The sequence below is a fragment of the Gorilla gorilla genome, chromosome 11, assembly GCF_029281585.2.
Source record: "Gorilla gorilla gorilla isolate KB3781 chromosome 11, NHGRI_mGorGor1-v2.1_pri, whole genome shotgun sequence".
In the NCBI taxonomy this organism is placed as follows: domain Eukaryota; kingdom Metazoa; phylum Chordata; class Mammalia; order Primates; family Hominidae; genus Gorilla; species Gorilla gorilla.
In genome coordinates, this window is record NC_073235.2 from 134,039,087 (window position 1) to 134,060,024 (window position 20,938).

The window sequence follows — 20,938 nt, forward strand, 5'->3', positions numbered from 1 at the left end:
TTTTTTTGAGATGTAGTCTTGCTCTGTTGCCCAGGCTGGAGTGCAGTGGTGCGATCTCGGCTCACTGCAACCTCCGCCTCCCAGGTTCAAGCGATTCTTCTGCCTCAGCCTCCCGAGTAGCTGGGACTACAGGCACATGCCACCACGCCCAGCTAATTTTTGTATTTTTAGTAAAGACGGGGTTTCACCATATTGGCCAGGCTGGTCTTGAATGCCTGACCTCGTAATCCGCCCACCTCGGCCTCCCAAAGTGCTGGGATTATAGGCCGCCCGGCCTATAAAGTACGTTTAATTAAAAAACAGCTTTGTTTTAATAATAATAAAAAAAAAAAAGGCCAAGCACAGTGGCTCACGCCTGTAATCCCAGCACTTCGGGAGGCCAAGGTGGGCAGATCACCTGAGGTTGGGAGTTCGAGACCAGCCTGACCAACATGAAGAAACCCCATCCCTACTGAAAATACAAAATTAGTAGTGGCGCCTGCCTATAATCCCAGCTACTCGGGAGGCTGAGGCGAGAGAATCACTTGAACCCGGGAGGCGGAGGTTGTGGTGAGTGGAGATCACACCATTGCACTCAGCCTGGGCAACAAAAGCAAAACTCCATCTCTAAATAGATAACTAAATAAATAAATAAATAAATAAAATAAACCAAAATGAAGACAGGTACAGTGACTCACGCCTATAACCCTAGCTATTCAGAGGCTGAGGCAGAAGATCGCTTGAGCCCAGGAGTTCAAGTCCAGCCTGAGCAACATAGCAAAACCCCATCTCAAAAAAAAAAAAATTTTTTTTTGTTTAATTAAAACAAAACGAGCTGGGTGCAGCGGCTCATGCCTGTAATCCCAGCACTTTGAGAGTCCGAGAGGGGTGGATCACTTGAGCTCAAGAGTTTGAGACCAGCCTGGGCAACATGGAAAAACCCCGTCTCTACCAAAAATACAAAAATTAGCCAGGCGTACTGGTACATGCCTGTGGTCTCAGCTACTTGGGAGGCTGAGGTAGGAGGATCACTGGAGCCTGGGAAGTTGAGGCTGCAATGGGGCCCTTGATTACGCCACTGCTCTCCAGCCTGGGAGACAGAGCAAGAGACCCTGTCTCAAAAAATAATAACAATAAATAAAATAAAATGGAATAAATAACTTTAACTTGTGATTGAGATGTGTTGTTGGCTAGTTTGTGTTTATATAAGTTGATTTGCAAGTAAATGGGTCTTACATATGTACTTGTCCAGGATAAAGAAACACTTTTGCTGGCATTGACTGAAGTTAGCCATTGACTATGTATTTCTCGTTGAAATGGAATGTGGACATTTATTTTGTTTCTTAATGTTTCGTATTCCCTCCTGGCAGGGAAGTGGTGTCTCACCAATACCTTGGTGAAACTGTGATTCCAATGCCCATTTCCAGCTGGGGCCTCTGAGGCTCTGTCCCCTGGAGAAGAGGTGAAACACTACTCCATGCCCAGAGCTCCCTGCCACTCACTCAGACCACAGAGCTGCTGCTTTGGTTCACAAGGAGTGCTCATTTTCCTAAAATTCATCATAAAATGTACACACACCCTTTGATCACTGAGGTGTTGTTATTTTGGTGAAGTACTCTAAGCCAAGGCAACAACCTCAATCTTCCGTAACCGTCCCAGAGTTGACTTGGGGTAGGGCCTCACAACAGGATTACCTTTAAGGAAATTTCAGGACAGCGGGTCTGCTAGCACTTGGCAGAGCTGGCAACTCAGGTGCAGCAGCAGGAGAAGGTGGCTGCCCTCACCATAGGGCATGAGTCCCAACTAGAGCTTAAATCGCAGTGGTAACTGTGAGCCTGGGCCCTGGGTGGGGCAAGAGTGGATTCTCCATTTGTGATTAGACAAGAGAAGGGGAGAGAGAGGGACGAGACCCTGAACTTCAGATGCCACTGTAGCCCTCCCTCCCATTACTCTCTGTGTCCTGTTGAGCTCAGTCTTAGCCAGGCAGCAGGGACCCAAGCTGTCCAGCCTGTACCTCCTCAGAAACAGGCTTCTTCTGTGGGGCCCCAAGAGGCCAAGTCAGAAAGACCTGGGCAGAAAAGGGCTGCCCCAAGCTTAAAGTCCAGACTCCTAGACTCAGAGCTGGGCTACTGCTGTGGATTTGTCACTTCTGTGGGCCTCTGTTTCCACACCAGGAAAATCCACACCAAGCCATTGTGAAAGTTAAGATGTAAAGTGCTATGGAAATGTAAGGTGGGTTCCTTAATTATTCTATGACAAGGGACATCAAATAAATGCCCCCAAATGGAAGCTAGCAGGAGCAGCGTCTCCTCAGTAGCCCCTTCCCTGAGTAAGATGGTGCTGATTGTTGGAAAAGGCTCTGGATTGATCTGGGGCCTGCCTCTTATTCTGCTGGTTCAGGCCTGTCTTTGGGGACAGCCTAGAGTAAGTCGAATCCCCTTTTCGTAGGACAGCCCATCCCAAGGTGACACCGTCTAGTGATGGCAGGTGGCACTGACTATGTGGTTGAGAGACTGGAGAGGCGGGGTAGCTTCCCCCAGCGCAGCCCTAGGACAGGCAGCATCACATTTCAAGGCCCAGTTCCCAGCCACAACCCGCCTTCCAGGCCCAGGAGGTTGAGCCTTCATATTCCTTGGAAACTGACTGGGGCAAATCAAACTCACCGAAGACCAGAACATCCTGAATAACTAGAAATTAGTCGGAAATGAAGACAGGGTACTCATTTTTGCAGAATAGAGCTTTCTCTTCCTGTTGGCAAGTGTCAAGGAGCCAATTATAGTCATTAGATTGTTGGGTGGGCCAGGAGTCAAAGGGAAGGACTGGCTAGATGATCTTAGGGAACACTGTCACCAGGAGATGATGGCCTGCCCTCCCCCTGCACCCCTAGACCACTCCAGCACTTGGCTGCCACCTTCCTCCAGGGCCCCTCCTTCCCCTTTTTCCCTCCATAGCCAGCAGCTTCCCTCTTTCTGAGTTAGTATTTGTATTGCTCTTTGTAATTTAACCTGCAAAGGACAGTCTAAGGTCGGCCGGAAGCTTTAGCAGGGACGAGGAAGGGGCAGTGCACGCTCCCCCATGACTGTGTGTGCTGTTCGGTCGGCATTCAAGTATACAGAGCCTTGTAACATCTCACATATGCTCGTTTTTTAATTTTTAACTCTTCTGTTTTTAATTCAAGATCAGAACGTTTCCATCACTCAAGGATCCCTCATAGAAGGATCCCTTTTACAGCCACCGCCATTTCCTCCTTAACACCTGGCAACCACTAATCTGTTCTCCATTTCTATAATTTTATCATTTCCAGAATGTTATAGAAATGGAATCATATAGTATGCAACCATTGAGGACTGGCTTTTTTCACCAACATCATTCTCCGGAGATCCATCCAGGCTTGTGTACATCAGTAGTTCCTTTTCTTTCTGAGTAGTATTCTGTGGTGTGTATGTACCACATTTGTTTACCTGTTCTCTTGTTGAAGGGCATCTATTGTTTCCAGTTTGGGGTTATTATGAATAAAGCTGCCATGAAACATTCATATACAGATTTTTGTATGCCAACAAGTTTTTATTTCTCTGGGATAAACGCCCAGGAGTATAATTGCTGGTTCTATATAGTTGCATGTTTACCTCTTTAAGAAATTGCCAAAATGTAGTTGCATGTTTAGCTTTTTTTGTTTTTGTTTTTTTGGTTTTTTTTGACACTGAGTCTTGCTCTGTCACCCAGGCTGGAGTGTGGTGGCATGATCTCGGCTCACTGCAACCTCTGCCTCCCGGGCTCAAGTGATTCTCATGCTTCAACCTCCAAAGTAGTTGGGATTACAGGCACATGCCACCAGGCCTGGCTAATTTTTGTTTTTTTCGTAGAGACAGTGTTTCGCCATGTTGCCCAGGCTGGTCTCAAACTCCTGATTCAAGTGATTCGCTCGCCTCGGCTTTCCAAAGTGCTGGGATTACAGGCATAACCCACTGCACCTGGCCTGTTTTTGCCATTCTAATAGGCATGTAGTGATATCTCATTGTGGTTTTAATTTGCATTTCCTTAATGGCTAATGATATTGAACATCTTTTCATGTGCTTATTGCCATCTGTATATTCTCCCTGGTGAAATGTCTCTTCATGTCTTTTGCCCATTTTCTAATTAGATTGTTTGGGTATTTTGAATGTTGAGTTTTGAGAGTTCTTTATTTTAGTTACTAGTCTTCTGCTGAATATGTGGTTTCCAAATACTTTTTCCCTGTCTATAGCTTTCCTTTTCATCTTCTTAACAGCATCTTTTCACCGAACAAGTTTTTAAGTTTTTTGATGAAATTCAGTTTATCACTTTTTTCTTTTTATGGGTTGTTCTAAAAATGTGTTAGTTTTACGTTTAAGTCCATGATTCATTTTGAGTTGATTTTTATATAAGGTACGAGAATTAGATTGAGGTTCAGTTTTTTTCCTACAAATGTTCAATTTCTCCAGCACTATTTGTTGAAAGGACTATCCTTTCTCATTGAATTTCTTTTGTACCTTAGTCTAAAACCCACTGGACATATTTGTGTAGGTCCATTTTGGAGTTCTCTGTTCCATTCCATTGATCTATTTGTCTGTCCCTCTACCAGTAGCATACAATCTGGACTACTAAGCTTGAAATCATGTAGATTGATTCTTCCCATATTGTTCTTCTTTTTCAAAATTGTCTTAGCATGTTCAATTTTCTTTTCTTTTCTTTTTTTTTTTTTTTTGAGTCGGAGTCTTGCTCTGTCGCCCAGGCTGGAGTGCAATGGGGCAATCTCGGCTCACTGCAAGCTCCGCCTCCCAGGTTCACACCATTCCCCTGCCTCAGCCTCCCAAGTAGCTGGGACTACAGGAACCCACCACCACGGCGGGCTACTTTTTTTTGTATTTTTTAGTAGAGACAGGGTTTCACCATGTTAGCCAGGATGGTCTTGATCTCCTGACCTCGTGGTCCACCCACCTCGGCCTCCCAAAGTGCTGGGATTACAGGCGTGAGCCACCGCGCCCGGCCAATGTGTTTAATTTTCTTTGCCCTTTCCATATAGATTTTAGAATAATCTTACTTATGACTACAAAATATCTTGCTGGGATTTTGATAGAAATTCCTTTACACCTGTAAATAAATATGGGGAGAACTATGTTGAGTCTTCTTGATTCATGAACGAGGTGTGGTTCTGTATTTATTTGAATTTTTGATTTCTTTTTTCTTTTCTTTTTTGAGACAGAATTTTGCTCTTTTTGCCCAAGCTGGAGTGCAGTGGCATGATCTCGGCTCACTTCAACCTCTGCCTCCTGGGTTCAAGTGATCCTCCTGCCTCAGCCTCTGAGTAGCTGGGATTACAGGCATGCGCCACCACGCCTGGCTAATTTTGTATTTTTAGTAGAGACGGGTTTTCACCATGTTGGTCAGGCTGGTCTTGAACTACTGACCTCAGGTGATCCGCCCACCTCAGCTTCCCAAAGTACTGAGATTACAGGCTTGAGCCACTGTGCCCGGCAGATTTCTTTCACTAGATTTTTGTAGTTCTCAGCATACAAATGTTGTATATGTTTTGTTAGATTTATGCCTATTTCTCTTTTTTTGAGCACTTGTAAATGGCATTGTATTTTTAATTTCAATGTTCGTGTGTTCCTTACTAGTATATAGAAATTGATTTTATATGTCTTTCTTATATCCTGTGAGCTTTTTGAATTCATTACTTCTAGGAGGGTTTTTTGTGTGTGTATGTGGTTTCTTTGTAGATTCCTTATTTCTACACAGACAGTCATATTATGTGCAAATAGGGATAGTTTTTCTTCCTTTTCTCATCTGTATGGCTTTTATTTGCTTTTCTTGCCTTGTCAGGACTCCTTTTCCTACAAATGTTCAATTTCTCCAGCACTATTTGATGAGATAACTATCCTTTCTCATTGAATTTCTTTTGTACCTTAGTCTTAAACCCACTGGACATATTTGTGTAGGTCCATTTTGGAGTTCTGTGTTCCATTCCATTGATCTGTGTGTCTGTCCCTCTGCCAGTAGCATACAATCTGGACTACTATAGCTTGAAATCATGTAGATTGATTCTTACCATATTGTTTTCAAAATTGTCTTAGCGTGTTCAATTTTCTTTTTCTTTTTTGAGACGGAGTCTCACTCTGTCACCCAGACTGAAGTACAATGGCGCAATTTCGTCTTCTAATTACTGCCAGGTTTGAGTAGAATTCCAGGTTCCATGCTTGGCCTGGTTGACACCAGATGACGGGGGGTCCCGGAAACCCACTACGCCTCCACTAATGCCTCCCTGCCTAGAAGGGACGAGAGTGCCCCGTCACTCACTGCGCCCCACATGGCTCCTCCAACACCACCCCAGGAAGGGTGTGAGGGGCATCTGGTCACTGCCAAGTGTGGGTAGAAGTCTGGGCTCCCACCTGGTCTTCACTTACATTGTGGGGTGGGGGCCTCCTTACAGCCCAGCAGGGATGAAACTGCTGCCTACCCAGCCTTCTCTAGTATAGAGAACCCACCGCCAGGGGTGTTGGGGTGTGCGGCCCAGCCTGGTGAGGGTACAGCTGGGGCTCCTGAGGCCCTTGCTGGCACAGGTGGGAGTGGAGCTACCATATTTTCTCCAGTGTTTATTTCCTAAAATCTTCCTGTCATGCCAGCCTTCCCCTGTCAGGTCCTTTGGCTAAAGGAAGCAGGCTTTGGGTAAAGGAAGCAGGCTTTGGCTAAAGGAAGCAGGCTTTGGCTGAAGGAAGCAGGCTTTGGGGCGCTTTTTTTGTTTTCACCATTGACATTTCTGGGTTGTTGGTTTCTTGGGCTCCAGGTGTGGCATATATGAAACAAAAAGAAAACCCAGGCAGCCTGGGTAACCTGGCAAAACCTCGTCTATACAAAAAAATACAAAAAGTAGCCGGATGTGGTGGCATACACCTGTAGTTCCAGCTACTTGGGAGGCTGAGAAGGGAGGATCACTTGAGCCCGGGAGGTCAAGGGCACAATGACCTGTGATCATGCCACTGCACTGCAGCCTGGGTGACAGAGCGAGACCCTATCTCAAAAAAGAAAAGTAAACCCAGGGAAGTCACCAGCTGTCATCCTTGGGTCTCAAGGCCCCTAGGCAGTCTGCTTTCATCTCTCCATCTTTCAGAGTCACCTTATGTTTCTTTTATAGGTAGTGTCCAGTGTTTTTGGTTGTACGTAGTGGGAGGAATATGGAAAGGAACATCCACTGGGTCTTCCCAGAAGCAGGACAGTGCTGCCCTTTTTGCTGAGTCTTGTTACTTATTGGCTGTAAACGTTCTTGAGACGAGCAAACCTGTTCTAGAGTTCCCTATCCCCCATAAGGCCTGTGTATGACTGACTGGCTGTTCATATGGTGCCTTGATCTCACAGAGAGAGAAGTTCTGAGAACTGTGATTAGGAGAGACTTTAAAGAGCCTTCTAGAACCTCCGCACACCTAAGCAATAGAGGCTCCCTAGCTCACTAGCTTCCTGAAGAGGCTGGTTGGCCTTGTCCCTTTGGTCTTCATGGAGAGGTTGGGAGCAGAGGCAGACTGCCCCTGAGCCCCCTTGGAATATAAGCCTGCAAGTTGCTGTGATTGGCCGAGGCCTTCTTGTTTCATGACAGCTACACATTCTGGGGAGCCACCCCTTGGGAGCTTGTGGCAGGGTGTCCATGGCATTCACCCCATGTCTCCTGAAACAGGAGGACCATGACATCATGGAAGCCGATCTGGACAAAGACGAACTGATCCAGCCCCAGCTCGGAGAACTCTCAGGAGAGAAGCTTCTGACCACGGAGTACCTGGGGGTAAGTGCCACACAAAGGGTGGGGATCCTGAAACAGAAAGGCCAGATGGACATTGATGGATTTCGTGTTTTCAGTGACACAGAGGGTTTAGTTTGGTTTGTTACCATACTGTATTTATGAGAAGGTCCATGTTAGCCAGTCTGCTCTCAGTGGCCCTGAAATGCACTGTGGCCCTAGCTGCCTGTCACAAGTAGACAGGTGTACGGATTGGGGAAAGATATAACTAGAAGGCATATGCCAGGGGCCTTTGGAACATCAGAAGATATGCCTGGCCCCAGTAGCAATCGCCTACCATCCCACTTTTTAATTTCTGCATGCCTTATGTATTGGAAGGGAATACTGAGGTAGACTTGGAAGTCCTTGGCGCAGAGGTGTTGGCTGAAACCATCATAGCCCATGAGGTTACCCACTGAAGCACAGTGTGGAGAGAGAGTGGGGGCTGAGCAAGGAGGGGCATTCCAGCAGTCAGGAATGGGAGAAAGGAGAGGACCCGAGAAGGCCAGAAAGTGAGTAGTCACCGCGTCCTCAGGAGAACTGAAGAGGGTCATGGAAACAGAAGGGAGAGGTGTTTCAGGATGGAGCCAGTGGTCAGTGCAAGCATCCAAGAGGCCTGTGGAGTCACCATCTGGGATGGGTCCTTAAGCTGACCTGTGAGAGCTCCCGTTGGCTCGGATGCTCAGCCAGCTCCAGAACCACTGGCTTACGACCCACCAGCTAAATAGGGCAGATGTGAGTCAGGAGGAAGCAGCCACGCCTCAGGAGAGGATAGCAGTGCCAGGGCCTGCAGGTATCTCAGAGAGCAGGTTGGGGAGCCTGGTGGGATGCTGGAGTGTAAGGGTCTGGAAGGGAGGAGCAATTGCCAGGAACCAGGACCAATTCAGACTGAAACCCTGTGTGGGACAGCTGAGCACATAGGGTAGAAGAGTCACTAAAAGAGGCTCCTGGAACTTTGAAGCTGGTGGTTGCTTCAGTCAGTTGTTTGGACCCCAGAGTCTCCTCACGGCCAGCAGGTAGGTGTTGGAGAAGAAAGGTGGAGCCAGCGTCTCAACAATTGACTGGCACAGCCAGAGCCTTGGGCAGGAGAAAGACGATGCATGCAGGTGGCCTGAGGCTTTATGGGAGCAGGTGGAAGCAGAAAGTGCCTGCCAGGTCCCGTTGCCACCCCCAACCCAGACCCTTGGCACCTCCCCAGGACACTGGGCCCCCTGGTCACCTGGCCCTCATCTCTTCCTCATCATCTGTGGAACTTCAGGGATTCTAGGCTGGAGTGCAGTGCGTGGTGGTGGGACTTCAGGTTGGAGAGAGAGCCACGGTCCAGATCATGTGGCTTTGTAGGTCATGGCAAGGGTTTGGGATTTTATTTACAAGAGCTAGGACGCCACTGGAGGTGAGAGCAAGGAAGTGACTCGGTTTGACTCATGTTCTAACATATCCACTACATTTTCACTCTGCTGCTTTGTGAAGGCAGGGAGGTGACTGATGGAGGCTGGGGGGCGGGGAACCACCACGACCCCCTTCAGGGGTAGGGGTTGCTGGGCAGTACCTGCCATTCCTTAGAACATCTCAAGGATTAAAGTGGTCTAATTGGCTGTGGAGCTGTTTACATTAGGTGGAGCAGGGAGGTGCTCAGGAAAGGTCAGAAGTGCAGCCGTCAAGGTTCCAAGTTGTTGATGGAAGCCTAAGGCTTGACTAGGCCTCTGTCGCCCTTTGGAAGAACACTGGTTTTGTCAGAGACGCGGCTCCGTGTGATTGGTTTCACAGGCAGGCGGTGAGGAAAACAGAGGAGGCTAATTGGTGGGGCTTCCTCAAAGGGCACGTGTTGATACCTGTTGAGACCGCGGTGCATGTACCCCTGACCACACTACCGCACAGACAGACACGCAGGCACGTAAACATGAGCAAGGTGGCCATTTGCAGCCAGGTCAGACAGAAGCTTGAATACAGCGCTCGGTTAATAATCTAGAGGACCTCTCCCTGGCGAAATGCCATGGGGGAGGATCTTCTGTTGATATGGTAAACATCTTCAGTAACAACAAAAAAGCAAGGTGCAGAACGTGGTGAGACTGCTAGTTTAATCATGCAGATTGGTGAGGCGCAAAGGCACAGAGCTTTCAAATCAGTCAGTAACCCCAGTTTAATGGCATCTGGAAATGGTACCATCTTACCATAATATGCAGTTCTAAACCTCCTAAATGTTTATGGATGATCCTTTTACTAGAAGGAAACCATGGGTGGAGATGTGAGTACTGAGAAACACAGAAAGAATCCACTGTGAAGATGGGAAGACCCAGTACAATTTGGTATTTCCCATGGCTGCAGTAACAAAGCACCACTAACTGCAGACTTAAAACAGCAGAAATGTATTCTGTCTTCGTTTTGAAAGGCAGAAATCCAAAATCAAGGTATCCTTAGGGCTCAGCTCCCCCGAAGGACTCTATGGGAGGATCCTTCTTGCCTCTTCCAGCCTCTGGTGGCCCCAGGCCATCCTTGGCTTGTGGCTGTGACATGCCAATCCCTGGCCTGCCTTCACATGGCCTTCCCCTCTTCTGTCTTTTGTAAGGACACTTGTTCTCCCGGGTGACCCAGGATGAGTTCTTCCTCTCAAGGGTCCTTATTACATCTACAAGGGTCTTTTTTCCAAATAAACTCATTCGCAGTTTCCAGGGGTCAGGACATGGCCATAGCTTTTGGGGGCCACCATTCAGCTGACCACACCAGGTCACCATAGGATCTCATGAATATTTTGATTAGAAAATTTAACGTGGAGCAGTAAGCGCTGAGGCCGGATGCACTCCCAGCACTGCCCCTGTTCATGAGTCATCCCCCACCGCCCTGTCACCCGGTCTTGTGATCTGACATTGCCAGCCTGCCAGCCTCTGTGTGCTGGGTTGCGGATCTCAGAAGATGGGATCCCACCTTGTCATGCCCTTGCTCTTGTGGTGCATGAAAGGCCTTTAAATTCACATTTTTGTCGCATTTTGTGTGTGTGCCAAGCTGAGGAGCTCTGACCAAGATAGAAGACGTTTCACTGGGAAATATGTGCCTGAAAGTCATGATCCAGGCCCCTTGTTCCAATGTACTGGGTACATTGCAGATTTTTCAAGATGACTCTAAAGATGTTGGCGTTTTGAAACATTCTGTCAGAAAATTGTATTCAAAAAGCTTTGAGTGAACCTGTGCCATCTGCCCTACACAGCGGAATGCCGAAGAGGCTTAAGACACAGCTGTTACCGTCAAGAAGTTTTCAGAAGGCACCAAACAGATAAAACTGCTCTTGCTGAGTGGGGTAGATAACAGCTGGTCAGTGGCCAGCAGGTGTGATCCTGCAGGGTGAGAGCTAGTCCCAGACCACTGAATCTGGGTTAAGGATAGAGTCTAGGCCCTACCCTATACCTCCTGACCAAATCCCAGGAACCAATCATGGTGCACGCCAGTAATTTAAAAACCAACCAGCAGCTTGGGAGTAAGGGTGGAGGTGCAACTGGGGCGTCTGCCAGAGTGTTCGGGGACGGGAGGAAGCTATTCCCAGGATCCTGGACCAGTAGCCCACCCGTTCCCTGCAGGGCCACACTGCTAGTCCCCACCCTCAAAGTCTACCCACAGCTTCTCTGCTCTGCAGAGCACAGGCTATGCAAAATGCCGAAGAGCACGGTGATCTCAGAAAGCTAGGGACAGAGAACAGGTCATGCTTCTGAGGCTTGCGGGAGAGTAGCGATGGCCCCATGAGATGTGTTGCTTACTTGTAATTCTAGTGAAGCCATGTGCTGTGTTCTGCTATAGGCTATGAACGTCAGAGTTCAAGACTGCTGACTTTCCTCCTGCTTCTCCTGCCTCTAGTATTTGTGAAATTTTTAGTGCCGTGCATACCGTGCTGAGTAATCAACAATGCCTCTGGCCGGGTGCGGTGGCTGACGCGTGTGATCCCAAGACTTTGAGAGACAAGGTGGGAGGATCACTTGAGCTCAGGAGTTCAGGACCAGCCTGGGCAGTGTAGGGAAACCTTGTCTTTACTAAAATTTTTTTAAAAATTAGCCAGGTATGGTGGCATGCACCTGTGGTCCCAGCTATTCAGGAGGCTGAGGTGGGAGGATCCCCTGAGCCCAGGAGATGGAGGCTTCAGGGAGCTGTGATTGCACCACTACATTCCAGCCTTGGAGTGCAAAAATAAATAAATAAATTATTATTATAAAAATAAATAAATACAAATACAAATAGAAAACAATTCTTCTTAAGAAGAATGCCCTGACTTAAATAGCTCCATCACCTGGGTTAAAGGATAGAAACATTTATGACAGAATCATAGAATCCCAGTTGTTTTTTTTTAATTTCATAGTGACCTTTAACAGTAATAGGCAGAGCTCAGAATAATTCAGTACATGCCGTGGGCCAAGCCCTGTGCTGACTGCTTCACACAACTCCATTTGACTGAATCCTCCCAGCAAACTTACGGGGCATCTTCCACTAGTATCTGCATTTTATAGAGGAGGGCGCTGAGGCTGAGAAAGGCTGAGTCGCTTCCAGGCGTCACCTGAGCCCACCTGCCTTTTACCACTCAGCCAGGCCGCCTTGCAGCAGCACTGGCCGTTGTCAGGTGAGTGGATTCTGTACTTGCAAGCTGAGAGAGCTCCAACCCGTGTGACATATTCGTAATAACTATATGATCTATGTTTTCGTCACAGACTCAGTTTTGGGGGGAATGCCTATAGTGAACGCTAATTGCTCCCTTTCCACACTTCCTTTCCCCTCCATCAAGTGAGAACCCAAATTCATTTAGTTTTCCTAAGAATCCCCGAAAGGGCTGGTTAAAGTGCAGGTTCCTGGCCCCACCTCCAGAGAATCTGAGGCTGTGGCAGTGCCCCAGGAGTGTGCATTTTTATTTTCCCCTAAAATGGTTCTGAAGCAGGAGTCTGGGCCCTGGAGACTTGGCCCATTTGGACAGAACTCAGGGTGTTCATGGAGCTGCCCCCAGCCTGTCTTCTGCAGCATGGCACCGTGCAGAGCTGAGGCCCTCCTAGGCTGAGCTCAGGCCTGGGCGAGCACCCGGAGACAGGAGAGGGCCCTGGGGTCCTGCTGCACCCTGTCCTGCTGTGCCTAGAGGGGCAGAAGCATGAGGTGGCTTGCAGCGGGCCCTGAGATCTCCTGCCCCTCTCTGCTCACAACAAAAACCAAAACTAGAGGAGAAAAGGCCTCTGTTTCCAAATATTACTTTTCTGTTTTTTTTTCACATATGTCTCCACTTTGGGGCATTTCCTAATCCCTTTTCAGTCTATTATTCCTGGCCCGTGTGACTGTAATGGTTGAAGAGCCATTGCCTCTGCTTATTAGGGGATTTGTTGGAACTGACTCAATGTCTATACATGTGTGTGTGCGTATATATATATATATATATTTTTTTTTTTTTTTTTTTGAGACAGTGTCTCACTTTGTTGTCCCAGCTGGAGTGCAGTGGCACAATCTTGGCTCATTGCAGCCTCCGCCTCCCAGGTTTGAGGATTCTCCTGCCTCAGCCTCCTGAGTAGCTGGAATTATAGGCGTGCGTCACCACGCCCAGCTAATTTTTGTATTTTTAGTAGAGACAGGGTTTCACCATGTTGATCAGGCTGGTCTCGAACTCCTGACCTCGTGAGCCACCTCACCCAGCCTCAATGTCTATATTCTTGTACATGAAAACACAACCAAATAAGCAGGGAAAAATCCCAAACCCCAAAATATCTTGAATCCTTTTCGTTTGCCATTTATTTCTTATTCTTTTTTCTAATTACAAAAGAAATGTATGCTTATTCTAAAAAGTCAAAGTAACAGAACATAAAGACCAACCCTAAGTCTACCCAACCAGAGGTAATCACTGTCTCTTGCTGTCTTTCCTTATCAGTTAGGATTGGGCTGAGATGCAAATAACAGAGAGTCCTACCTTATCAATCCAGCTAAAAATTCCTGGTGGGTGGGGGCTGTCAGAGCCCAGGCTCTTTTCATCTCTTAGCATGGCCCTGCCTGCCAGAAGGGCAGATTTAGGCTTTGTGGGTCCTCCAGCTTACAAGGGCTTGGGAGGCCTCCTCTAAAATAATGGAATGCAAAATTAGGTATAAAAACGAGTGCTTATGTGGAATGAGAATTAGAAAATAAATCATAGTGAAATTCACTTTTTTTTTTTTTTTTAAACAGTCTTGCTCTGTTGCCCAGGCTGGAGTGCAGTGGCGCAATCTCGGCTTACTGTAGCCTCCACCTCCCAGGTTCATGCAATTCTCGTGCCTCAGCCTCAGCCTCCCAAGAAGCTGGGACTACAGGCATATGTGCCACTACGCCTGGCTAATTTTGGTATCATTAGTAGAGATGGGGTTTCACCATGTTGGCCAGGGTGGTCTCGAACTCCTGGCCTCAAGTGATCCACCTGCCTCAGCCTCTCAAAGTGTTGGGATTACAGGCATGAGCCACCTCGCCCGGCCCCAATTCACTTTTTATTTTATTTTTTTTTTTTGCGACAGTGTCTTGCTCTGTCACAGGCTGCAATGCAGTAGAGCAAACATGGCTCACTGTGGCTTCAACCTCCTAGGCTTAAACGATCTTCCCACCTCAGCCCCCCAAGTACAAATTCAAATTTTAAAAATTGGCAGATAACACAAACATTATAAAATCTAGAAAAATTATGTTTATATTAACTAGCTGCTTGGCAAACACCTCATAGTTTTTCTTCATATATCTTCTGTTTTATGCCTTTTGATTGCTTCTGTATATGGCAAATTAGTAATGTTTTACAAGCATAAACATAAAAATGTAATGTTTTTGTCTACATATATGAAGATGTTTTTAATGTTTTCTACCGAGAAAGAAAAAAAGATTAGCCTTTCCTGTAACATATTTGATCAAATTTTCTTAATATTGATTGATTAAAAAACTTTGTTTTGGCCTCACATTTAGTTCATGGTAATGCCCTGTAAATCTTTTTACTTAAAAAATTATATGTATAGGCTGGGTGTGGTGGCTCACGCCTGTAATCCCAGCACTTTGGGAGGCCAAGGCGGGCAGATCACGAGGTCAGGAGTTCAAGACCAGCCTGGCTAACATGGTGAAACTCTGTCTCTACTAAAAATACAAAAATTAGCCAGGCGTGGTGGTGTGCATCTGTAATCCCAGCTACTCAGGAGGCTGAGGCAGGAGAATTGCTTGAACCTGGGAGGCAGAGGTTGCAGTGAGCCGAGATCGCGCCATTGCACTCTAGCTCTGGGCGACAGAGCAAGACTCTGTCTTGTGAAAAAAAAAAAATTATATGTATTTTTTAAAGACAAAAATTTAAATCAACACCTGTAGAAAATAATAAAAAATAATACAAAAGAAAATGTTTATGTACATTTTTGTTTTGTTTTGTTTTAGAGATATGATGTCACTCTGTCACCCAGGCTGGAGCGCAGTTGTGCAATCATAGCTCACTGCACCTCAAACTCCTGGGTGGCATTAAGCAATCCTCCTGCCTCAGCCTCCCAGAGTGCTGGGATAATAGGCGTAAGCCACTGTGCGTGACCCGTTTTGTTATTAAATTTGAGAAAACCATCCTCATGTTTCTTCCATAAAAACACTAGGCTGGGAGCAGTGGCTCACACCTGTAATCCCAACACCTTGGGAGGCCAAGGTGGGCAGATCACCTGAATTCAAGACCAGCCTGGCCAACACGGTGAAACCCTATCTCTACTTAAAATACAAAAATTATTCAGGTGTGGTAGCGCATGCCTGTAATCCCAGCTGCTTGGAAGGCTAAGGCAGGGGTAATCGCTTGAACCCAGGAGGCAGAGGTTGCAGCAGGCCAAAATCATGACATTGCACTCCAGCCTGGGTGACAAGAGTGAAACTCTGTCTCAACAACAGCAACCACAACAACAGCAAACACTATATAGGGGAGGCAAAATTTTACCTTTATCCCTTAGGATTTTTGGCTGGGCCTGAGAATTAAATTGATGTAAAACAGATACACAGGAGAAAAGCATATACATTTCTATAAGTTTTATGTGACATGGGAGCTCTCCTGCAGAAACGAAGGGAAAAGAACTGGCAGAACCTAAATGCTTTTAAACTAGGTTGAACAAAGAGAGGCAATGGTGGAAAAGTTACCAAATTATATGGGGAGGCTAAAGGAAGGCAAGAATCATGTTACCCAGGTCTGTTTGTACAGAATTCTCTCAGCTCTGACAACATGTGGTTTTTTTCTTCTGGTACCCGGAGGGCATCTTTCACATGGGAGTTTTTATCTCTTGTTTTCAGGAAGAAAAGAGGAAGATTAGAATGTCCTTCTTGCATCAAGCACCTTTACCTCAAAATAATCCTAAGCCAAAGTGGCTTATTTTGGAATGGCATATTCTGCCACCCCTTAACTGTAACTGGGGGCATTTGAAGTTTTCTTGCACACTGGTTATTCACAAATACTCTAACAACATAGAGAATTACTAGAGACCATTCCTACGCCAGGACAGATAGCAATCATTTGACTATGCATGGAAGGTACTGTGAATCATGGAAATTTTTCACTAAATCTAAATTAAGGCCAGGCTGAGTGGCTCACTCCTGTAATCCCAGCACTTTGGGAGGCTGAGGCAAGTGGATCACCTGAGGTCAGGAGTTCGAGACCAGCCTGGCCAGCATGGTGAAACCCCGTCTCTACTAAAAACACAAAAAATTAGCCAGGCATGGTGGCACATGCCTGTAGTCCCAGCCACTCGGGAAGCTGAGGCAGGAGAATCGCTTGAACCCGGGAGACGGAGGTTGCAGTGAGCCAAGATCGCGCCACTGTACTGCAGCCTGGGCAACAGAGCACGCTCCGTCTCAAAACAAACAAACAAACAAAAAACAAGTGTAGGGCTGGGCATGGTGGCTCATGTGTGTAATCCCAGTGCTTTGGGAGGCTGAGGAATGAGGATCACTTGAGGCCAGGAGATCAAGACCAGCCTCAGCAACAATAGGAAGGCCCATCTCTACAGATTAATTAGCTATGGTGATGCATGCCTGTAGTCCCAGCTACTTGGGAGGCTGAGACGGGAGGATCATTTGAGCCTAGGAGTTCAAGGCTTCAGTGAGCTATGATTGCACCACTGCACTCCAGCCTAGGTGGCAGAGCAAGACCTTGTCTCAAAAACCTACACATACATAAAATGACCATGTGACACATTAAGTTTCATTAGCTCTGGTAATTCTGCCTTGATGTCTTCATTCACATGCCTGTTGCCTCTTGATCATATGATGACGGGTACATTTCCTGGCACAAATCTGTGATCAACTCAGGAAGAAGGCCAAATGTGCAGGTCAGCCAAATCTGCCCCTACAGTGCTTTCCTGAAGCTCCACTTGGTGACCTCCACTTAACTAACTGGTCAAAACTGGGTTCTATGGCCCCTAGCTGCACGGGAGTCTGGGAGGTGAGTATTTTTAAGTAGACACATTGCCGTGCCAACAAAATCAGTTCTGTTGGTCAGGAAGGAGAGGGTGAATATTATGTAGACTGCTAACAGTGTCTGCCTCCCCTTTCAGATTATTTTCTATGTGTACAGAGATATAGATGATTGACTGATAGATGGATAGATAGATAGAGTATACCTGTATTTTTTACAGAAATTCATACTGCTTTATAATGTCTTTAAGTGATTCACAAATACTCAAAACCAATTAATGAGAAATTTTTTTTACCTAAATTGACATGTTGACCAACTTTTACTACTGAGTAAATTGCATTCAGCTAAATAATATGCTCTTTTTTTATTGTGCTTAAATATGCTGCATTTTTTAGTAGCAGAACCTTCTTTCAAATAAATAATCTCCGTCTGTAACACTGATGAAAGCCGGGTTCTCTGAATGAGTATAGGTGAATGTCAGGAGCCCTTGCTCTCCTCTCTCCCCAGACCCCAAAGCATTTCTGCGGAACTCAGTATAAACAGCTCTGTCTCAGCAGGTTGTTGGACAAGATACCCTCTAAGATCCTTCAGCCCACAAAGGCTTCTTTGCAACTGAGGGGCCCGAGAGTAGGCTGGGTGGCTCACACTGCAAGCAAGGGGAGGGGAAGCCCAGGCCAGCAAGACCAGGCTGGGAAGCGGCTGCACTGCCAGGCCCTGCACACTGAAGCCGCTCCACTGAGGGCCTTTCTTCAGGCATTTTTGCAACAGACCAGGCAGTGCTGGCCCTCAGGCCAGACGCAGTTTCCCCATCCACTGGAGAGGAAAAACGCCACCCACTTGAAATTATTTTCCAGGTTTCTGTAGTTTAAGGAGATGAAATAACTGGCAGAGTCTAAAGTATTCTCCAATACATGACATGTTCTGTCATTTCCAGGAGGACATTGGGAGGAGCGAGCTCAGATGACCGCTGACAGTGGGGAAGTGGAGGCAGAGGACTAGTCACAGGCTCGAGAAAACCCGCATGTTGACTGTTTCCCCTTTTCCAGTTGCCTTCTTAGTGTTTCTCTGTGGGAGGGCTCAGGGGTCCTCTGGCATGAGGGACAGGAAAAAGAGAAGGCAAGAGTCACCCTGGAGCACCGTGATGAGAGCGTGTGAAGCCGACCCTAGATCCTGGATCGGGGAAGTGGGGTGGAAGGGAAGTCACAGTGGAAGCAGACAGCAGTGTTAAGTGGTTGCAGTGAAAATATCCTGCCTTGGTAGATTTCTTTAGAGACAGAAAAGGCGACGCAACTGCATTTTAGTTTTTATTTACGTGGCTTAGTTACATTCCATTTCCCCCAAGAAGCTGGGTGCCTCCCACTTGTCTCACTCTCCCAGGCTTTTTCCCTTTCACTCTCCTTTCCATCCCTCCCCACCTCCTAGTCAGGGCAGGGTTTTTTTGTTTTTGTTTTTGTTTGAGATGCTCTTGTTGCCCAGGCTGGAGTGCAATGGCGCCATCTCTGCTCACTGCAACCTCCACCTCCCTGGTTCAAGTGATTCTCCTGCCTCAGCCTCCTGAGTCACTGGGATTACAGGCATGCACCACCATGCCTAGCTAATTTTGTCTTTTTAGTAGAGATGGGATTTCTCCATGTTAGTCAGGCTGGTCTCGAACTCCCAACCTCAGGTGATCCACCCACCTCGGCTTCCCAAAGTGCTGGGATTACAGGTGTGAGCCACTGTACCCGGACCAGGGCAGGTTTTGACCCCACCTGTCACTTCCCTGGCTGAGAACTGTCCCAGGGTCCAGTGAGGCTCACTGAATCCCGTAGGCACTGGCCCTTTTTTTCTTCCTCTCCCTGCCTAAGATACTAGATAAACCCAAAGGAATTTTCAGCAGAAATCAAAGATGAAATTCCAATGTTCAAGAAGTTTGTTTTTTTGTTTTTTATTTTATTTACTTTTTGTTTTGAAATAATTATAGATTGATAGGAAGTTGCAGAAGTAACACAGACAGTTCCCAGGTGCCCTTCACATAATTTCCCCTGGTGCTAATATCTTATGTAATTTCTAGCATAATAATAGCAAAGCCAGGAAGCTGACATTGGTATCATCCACAGACTTTATTCACATTTCACTAGTTTTACAGTGATTTCCTTTTTAAACAGTTTTTCTTAAGTATTAACATAATAGTAACCATGTTACAAAAAATTGTGGCAAAAAAAAATATTCTTAGTTCTACTGTCCTGTAGAGCCACCCTAATCATGTTAAGGTTCATTTCTTTCCAAGGTCTTTTTGTGCACTTTTAGCACGATTGAAAGCATTGTTTAGCTGGACACAGTGGCGTGCACTTGTAATCCCATCTACTGGGGAGGCTAAGGCAGGAAGATCACTCCACTGCACTCCAGCCTGGGCAACATAGCAAGACCTCATCTCGAGGAAAAAAAAAAAAGCATTCTTTATGTACATTATTATAACCTGATTTTTATTTAATGTTTTAAATAAATATATTTCTCCATAACCTGTTCTTTATCATTGTACATGGCTATATGATATATATATCAAGTGAATATGCCATGTTTTACTTATTTACTCCCCTGTTACTAGACATTAGATCATTTCAGTTTTACTCTGTAATAGCTTTATAATGAACAACCTTGTTTATCTTACGCTTTCCATGTTTTGGATTCATTCACTAGTATTTACACTCAAGGATGTGTGAACATTTTCACAACTCTTGATAAAATGCCAAATTGTTTTCCAAGAGTTGTCTCAAATTTCAATCTCCCTAATTAGTGTTAATCGTTAAACTAGTGTTTTAAACTATTGGGAGCAGTGGACGGGATCGTTTTTCTGTCATTCGTATAATAGTTGAAGAATGCCACCTTGTTTTGTAAAGTTGTAGTTTCTAATTTCTAGTAAAGTTGGTCTTTTTTGTTTCTTCTACTTACTAGTAATACTTTCTATTTTGTGACATGGTGGTTTGAATTCTTTGCCCGATTATCAATTTAGTGTTTTACTTACTGATTTGTAGGAGCTCCTTAGCTATGAAAATGTTAACCTTTAATCTGTTAAATTTGCTTCAAATACTTCTTCCAAGTTTGTTGTTTGCCTGTTGATTTGGTTTATTTTTAACATACTGCGCATGTGGAAATGTTCGTATTTTTATGAAATCAAATGTCCATCTTTTTTTCCCTTCTCATTTTTACAAACCCAGTCCTTTTCAGAGATGTGATGAGTTACAGTAGATCAACCGCTTTCTTCCTTTTCCTAGGGTTTGACTTTGTTTTAATTTATACTGCTAAGTGGTGTGATACACAAACCGTTAGCAAAAAAAGGGTTTTCCCCCGCAATTTCTGTTTACCTGAATAATTTGTGACATGGTCCTTCCTCATTTATTTGCAAAGCTTCTTATCATTATAGAGTAGTTTATTCAGTGTATTCTGCTTGACTCCCTAGGTCAGCTCTCTAATAGATATTTCTCCAGCCCTTTTTTCTCTTTCCTTCCACCAGATCATGACCAACACGGGGAAGACAAGGCGGAAGGGGCTGACTAATGTGCAGTGGAGCGGGGATGAGCCCCTGCAAAGGCCCGTCACCCCCGGCGGCCACAGAAACGGGTACCCAGTGTAAGTCAGGGCTTAAAGGAAGCGGGAATTGACTTTCTTAAGCTTTGTTTTGATTACAGTGTAAGATGTATGTATTTTTAAAATTCAAAATAAAGCATTCATTTTGAAAAGCATTTATCTCTTTATTTTTGGGGGATTTTTGGAGGGAAAGAGGTTGAGTCCTTCTCCCTTCCCCCAGGATTTTTTTATTC

General features: G+C 45.8%; 1 protein-coding gene across 12 annotated transcripts in view; it reads left to right on the plus strand.

Annotated features, from left to right (window-relative positions):
* ARMC9 (armadillo repeat containing 9) overlaps positions 1-20,938 on the plus strand; it is a 197,925-nt gene that overhangs the window by 125,374 nt on the left and 51,613 nt on the right. For 6 of the 12 annotated variants that reach the window (XM_019022755.4, XM_063695276.1, XM_055379749.2 and 3 more), the window contains 2 exons: positions 7,664-7,768; positions 20,632-20,747. In XM_019022755.4, the coding sequence (XP_018878300.1) occupies positions 7,664-7,768; positions 20,632-20,747 (221 nt within the window). Of the gene's footprint in view, positions 1-7,663; positions 7,769-20,631; positions 20,861-20,938 lie in introns of those variants that run through there. The other 6 variants (XM_031008792.3, XM_055379744.2, XM_063695279.1 and 3 more) reach the window with 1 other exon arrangement.